The following is a 5,431-nucleotide window of genomic DNA, read 5'->3' as shown; positions in this document are numbered from 1 at the left end:
CCTGCTGTCTTGAATTTACTCTTTTTGTTGCTAAAACTAATGGCACTTTTGTACACAAATTCCTCTCTTAAGAATGAGTGTACTTTTTAACTCAAAACTAAGGATGGAGGGAAATGGAAAGAGAACAGATGTTTTTCCACTTTCAATGTGTCTTTCCCAAGCAAGGTTTCAGATAACATGCCTGGAGCTCAGACTATGGAAGTGATTGAAAGGTATGTCTTAACACCAACAGGGAAGGCTCCATTAATCCTGAATATTGCTGCAATACTCATGGAACAACAATAGTAGAGGTTTCTCTTTGCTTTGCCCCTTTGTAAAATCTGGCCACATTGCTAACCCAAAGCAAGGTGTCTAGTCTTGTTTTGAAATGCAGTCTGTAACTGTGAAAAGGAGTGCTGCTTGCAGCATGTCTCTTACTCTTTCACCTTGCTGGTCAAAGACTACCGGCAGTACTTTTTCAGTAAGCAGAAAACAATAAATGGCAATATGCCCAACTGTTTTGCTGGGTTAATGAAGACCAATTATCCTTTCTTAGCCATGTTTTATGGTGTCGAATGTAGATCATTTACCAGGTTCCATCCTCATTTTCCAAGTGAGTGTAAAAGCTTTTCTTGTGAAGCAGTTTAAACTGGCTTGAAGGATTGAACTTGTTAATGCCTCAGAACTGGAATCACCGCAGAACAGTTCTGGTCATAGCCAAACTGCAGCCAGAGTTAAACTGAAAATTATTTTCTGGCTAGAAATTAGAACAACAAATAATCTTACCCATTGCAGTTGGTGAAAAATGGGGTTCTGTAGCCTGTCTCCGGAGCTCATTGGGCCACGGTTCTGTGCCTGTAAACTGTGTTCCTCATAGAGCATGTCCCACATACTGGCTGGCTCTTCCTTTTTCTTTTGGGTGGCTGAGCAAAAAAGTGAGTACTGCTGGGTATCTTGCCCTGAACTGCTTACAGATAGGGTGGTTTTTTTTAAAATCTCACTATGACAAAGCTAGGGAATCCTTCATAGATCACAAAAATTGAAAGGCTAGCATGCAATCTTGATGCTTAAATCTTTTTTTTTAAATCTCCATTTAAAAAGATCTATGCATAACTACAAATCATTATGGCAGCCCTTTCCAACTTCTAATTTAAAAAACTTCAGTAGAAAATGACTACTGCATAAAGAAGGTGGTCATGATGTCACCTGAGATAGATTTTGTTCTTGCTTTGCAGTATTTGTATTGATATGAATCCATACTCATCTTCAATAAATGATTTGTAGTTTTTGTGTTCTGTTTAAAAATACCTTACGATCACAACATTTACCAATTTATTATTGCTTCTACTTTTATCCTGTTTTCTTGTTGAGAAGGACTAATCAAAACCTTTTAAGTAGATGATGGAACATTTCAGATCTTCTGGCTGTTAATGAGTACAGGACCTTAACTTTTTGTGCGTTATGTAAGAACTCATGTAAGAAAGGTGCTGACTAGTGAAAACAATTTCACATGTATTCATGTAAAAATAGGAAGATTCTGTACCCATAATTTCAATAGGAAACACTGCTCCCCACCCCTGCATTGAAATGTAATGTCAAGCTGAAGTAACTTTCGATCCTGTGAGATGAGCGGGGCTGCATGCATGTGGAAGATACACTTCTGTCACTTCTGCAAGAAATTCCATTTATTTACAGACCACTGGTTTTTAAAATCAGCTTCATCAGGGCACAATATAGTAAGTTTTGAAGGGCCCCTAGCTCCTGAAATCCACTAGTGCGTGGAGTATTCTCTCAGCCTGCATTCCTCCTTTCCTGAGAGTTTTTCCTAGTGTTGAGGTCTGTTTCTTTTGAACATATGAAGCTGCCTTATACTGAATCAGACCTTTGGTCCATCAAAGTCAGTATTGTCTTTTCAGACTGGTAGCGGCTCTCCAGGGTCTCAAGCCGAGGCTTTTCACACCTATTTGCCTGGACCCTTTTTTGGAGATGCCAGGGATTGAACCTGGGACCTTCTGCTTCCCAAGCAGATGCTCTACCACTGAGCCACCGTCCCTCCCCAAGCAGGGGAAGTGTTGGAGAGGGAGAGTTGGCTTCAATATAGTGTAATGAACAAGAGGAAGGATACAGTGGTTTGCATATGGAGCTGACACCTGATGAACTTTCCAGTCAAGTGGTTGTGGGGACATGGGGCAGCTTCTTGTGATCTAGCCAAACCTTGGCAGCACCTGGCTTTGTGCTGTAGAAACGTACTCTCTGTCTCATGCTTGTAGTGGTAAAGGTTATGGTCTCAAGACAGTAGCTGTGGCTAGCTGAAGTACCATGTGACCAATTTTTGCCAACCTAACAAGCTTCTGAACTTATTTCTGACCATCGGTTGTCAGTGCAGCAAATCGAACAGCTTTCAGGACACATATTGGAGTTTGTTTCTTAAATAAGACATTCCACTATGTTTTTTGTAAATCACGCCTGGTGCTGGTTTGTTCAATTGTGCTCGGTGTTTTAATTGTAGTCTGACTTTTAGAATTAACATAAATGGGGTATTTTTAAAATAAATTGACTGTTGGTTTTTTCCAGTCATTAAAGTGTTGTTGTGGCTAATGTGACAACATAAGGTAAAGGAGATGTATGTTCAGACCCTCAATCTGACACTTGATGGGTGATTTTGGATCACTAACCTGCCTCATGGGCTTGCTGAGAGGATAAAATGTGGAAGGAAGAACTATGTATATGAAGATTCTGTAAAGAAAGCCATGACCTGGATAGCCCAGGCAAGTCAGATCTTGGAATTTAAGCAGGGCTGACCCTGGTTAGTACTTGGATGGGAGACCTCCATGGAATACCAGGAGGAGGAGGCAGAGGCAGGCTGTATCAAGCCACTTCTCTGAACATCCTCCGTGTCCCAGTCAGGGTCACCAGGATTTCCAGGTATGCACACAAATATAGAATATTATGTAAGAATTTTATATTTCATTATGAATAGGTATTTTCTTTTAAAAATTAAATCCTTCATAAGTCCTTCAGCACTGCACTGACAGATAAATACCTGATTTTGTAGTAGCTCAGGAAGATTCTTTTACAGTCTCGTTCGTAGAGTAGAGGTGGGCAAATTACTGGCTGGGGCCCACATTCAGCCTGCAGGAGTTTTTCATCCATCTCTCAAGCACTGTAACAATTTGTTGGGGACAGCGACCTGGCCAACTACAGCAGCTAGCTCGTTGGCAGATTCTTCCCTCCAAATTGCTGGAAATCATTTGAGGTGTGAGTGCCATTAAGATTAAAGAGCGAGCCATAACTTGGTTTCCATCTGCTATTGAGGGCTCTAAACTGAATGTTCTTGCTCCCAGTGCTGAAAAATTTGCCCATCCCTGTCTCACATCATAGGTGGTGTTCAGGGGGGTGACAGGTAACTACTTGATCCCTTCTGTTCCCTCCCCATCCCCAGTATGCAGCTAAGTTATAATTGTGTTTACAGTGTGAGCAAATAGGGTTCTCCTGCCTGTTTTGCAGAGTGGAAGCAGTATCTGCTTCCTGTTTTTCTGCTTTGTCACACCCTTTATGATTTTTCCAGGTAATGGTCATAAACACACAGGTGGCTCTTCCTCATGGTTCCCTTCTCATGCAGACTATAAATATTAAACTCAGTTACCATGCTCTGAGGCAGTAGTCCTGAGTTTGCAAGCTGTGTTTTTGAACAGCACAATATTATTTCAGTGTTTTTGCTTTATTTTGCATCTGAATATGAATAATCTCTACAGGCTGGTCAGTTACAACATGCACCTGAATTTGTATGATTTCAACACAAGAATGAGTATGCCCCATAGTTCATGAAGTCCAGAAATAACGACCCAGCAAGTTAATCTCTGAAACACTAAGGGATTCTTTTTCTTACCTTTCTTACATTTCAAAAGATGCCAGAACATGGACTGTGGGAAGATACTGCACTGTGCCACAGAACCATAGATAACATGCCAGGGATATGTTATCTGAAATACATTTACACTCACAGATCTACACTAACCCATTTATCAAATACAGAATCCAATATAGTGCTTAGAACAATTATGGAAGGCTGATCAAGATGTTTACCTTTGTTGGGTAACAGCAGCTGATTTGTCAAATGAAGTCTTGGACTTTATTTGATGACAAGTTTCTCTAAAACTGTGTGCCTTAACCTATGAAGATCATAGAACATCTATCCTACAAAGTGGCCATTATTTTCAGAGGTAAGGATATCAAGTGGCCATGAGGCCAAAATGAACATGAAATTAGGCAGTGACCACTCATCTAGCTGATGTAAACTGCTGAAACTAAGGCCTTCAATCAAACTCGTAGATTTATAATTTTAAAAAGTCTCTTGGAAGTGAATAAGCTCTCTTGGAAGTGAATGGTGCTTGCCAGTTTTTCTGCTTTTGCAAATTGCTGCTGTGTCCTACATTCACCTTAAAATCCCAGCAATTATGGCACTAATATGGATGCATCATTTGAATAAATATGCTATTTAATTTGCTAATGAACTTCCTGTAACTTCAGCCATTATTTTTGTTTCCCTGCCTTTCCTAATCCCATGTTTCCTAATTTCCTAATCCCATAAATCAAGACCTGATTGAAATTGCTGTTTGGCAGATTTTTTTTTCTCAAAGCCTCACAAAGTAATTTGCAAAAAGGAGGAAAGAAGTTTGCATTTGAGATTTTTTGGGGGGTAAAACTTTTAAACATAAATAGTACTAAGCAAGTTTGCATCATGGCTAATGAGTGAAGGTTCTGATAAAGTCCCTGGTTCAGTTCTTAGCACATCCATTTGAGAAGAGTTTGGAAAGCAGAGCTGGAGAAATCTTTTGTATGAGATTATAGAAAGCTGCTGCTAATCAAGAGTATACAATATTGGCTAGAGGTAGACTTAGTGAAAGGTATACACACTCACTAAAAACTCAGCTACAAAACAGTCATATTCACTTATTTGGGACACAGCATTACATTCACACAATCACAGCATTACACAAGCTATTAATGTTCTCTGGAAGAGTTGCTTCAGTTCCCCAGTTGCAACATACTGTGAAATGAGTGATTGAAAAATAGGAGTGGGGGATTTGGAATTTATATTCCTGAGCCATAGAATTCCCACACCCACTAATCAGGAGAAACCCAAACCTTGTGCAATGTGCTGACTTAATTAAACAAGGAGGTCTTGACATCCAAAAGGTGCTTGAGCTTTGGCAAGTCTCTGAGGAAGGGAATTCCATAATGGGAGTGCAAACTGTACAGTGCCATGGATCAATATAGGTTACAGTTATTCCATTATTATTGAAGGTGAAGGGGAGTATCACAACAACATAGATTGGAAGGAACAGACACGGACACTAAACCCATGTCACATTAAGTCCCAGACTCTTCAGCCTTTCCCCTCAATCATTTCAGTTGTATGTTTTCCAACTTTGCGATGTCTTTTTTGAGA

The 5,431-nt window shown here is 40.0% G+C and overlaps 1 protein-coding gene across 1 annotated transcript in view; it reads left to right on the top strand.

Annotated features, from left to right (window-relative positions):
• Positions 1 to 177: 177 nt before the first annotated feature.
• Positions 178 to 5,431, top strand: part of HPRT1 (hypoxanthine phosphoribosyltransferase 1) — a 28,816-nt gene continuing 23,562 nt past the window's right edge. Inside the window, exon 1 of the mRNA XM_060249132.1 lies at positions 178 to 212. Coding sequence (XP_060105115.1) covers positions 178 to 212 — 35 coding nt within the window. The remainder of the gene's footprint in view (positions 213 to 5,431) is intronic.

The sequence above is a fragment of the Heteronotia binoei genome, chromosome 11, assembly GCF_032191835.1.
Source record: "Heteronotia binoei isolate CCM8104 ecotype False Entrance Well chromosome 11, APGP_CSIRO_Hbin_v1, whole genome shotgun sequence".
Taxonomy (NCBI): domain Eukaryota; kingdom Metazoa; phylum Chordata; class Lepidosauria; order Squamata; family Gekkonidae; genus Heteronotia; species Heteronotia binoei.
Note: the sequence above shows the minus strand (reverse complement) of the source record. Positions and strands in the feature narration are given on the sequence as shown.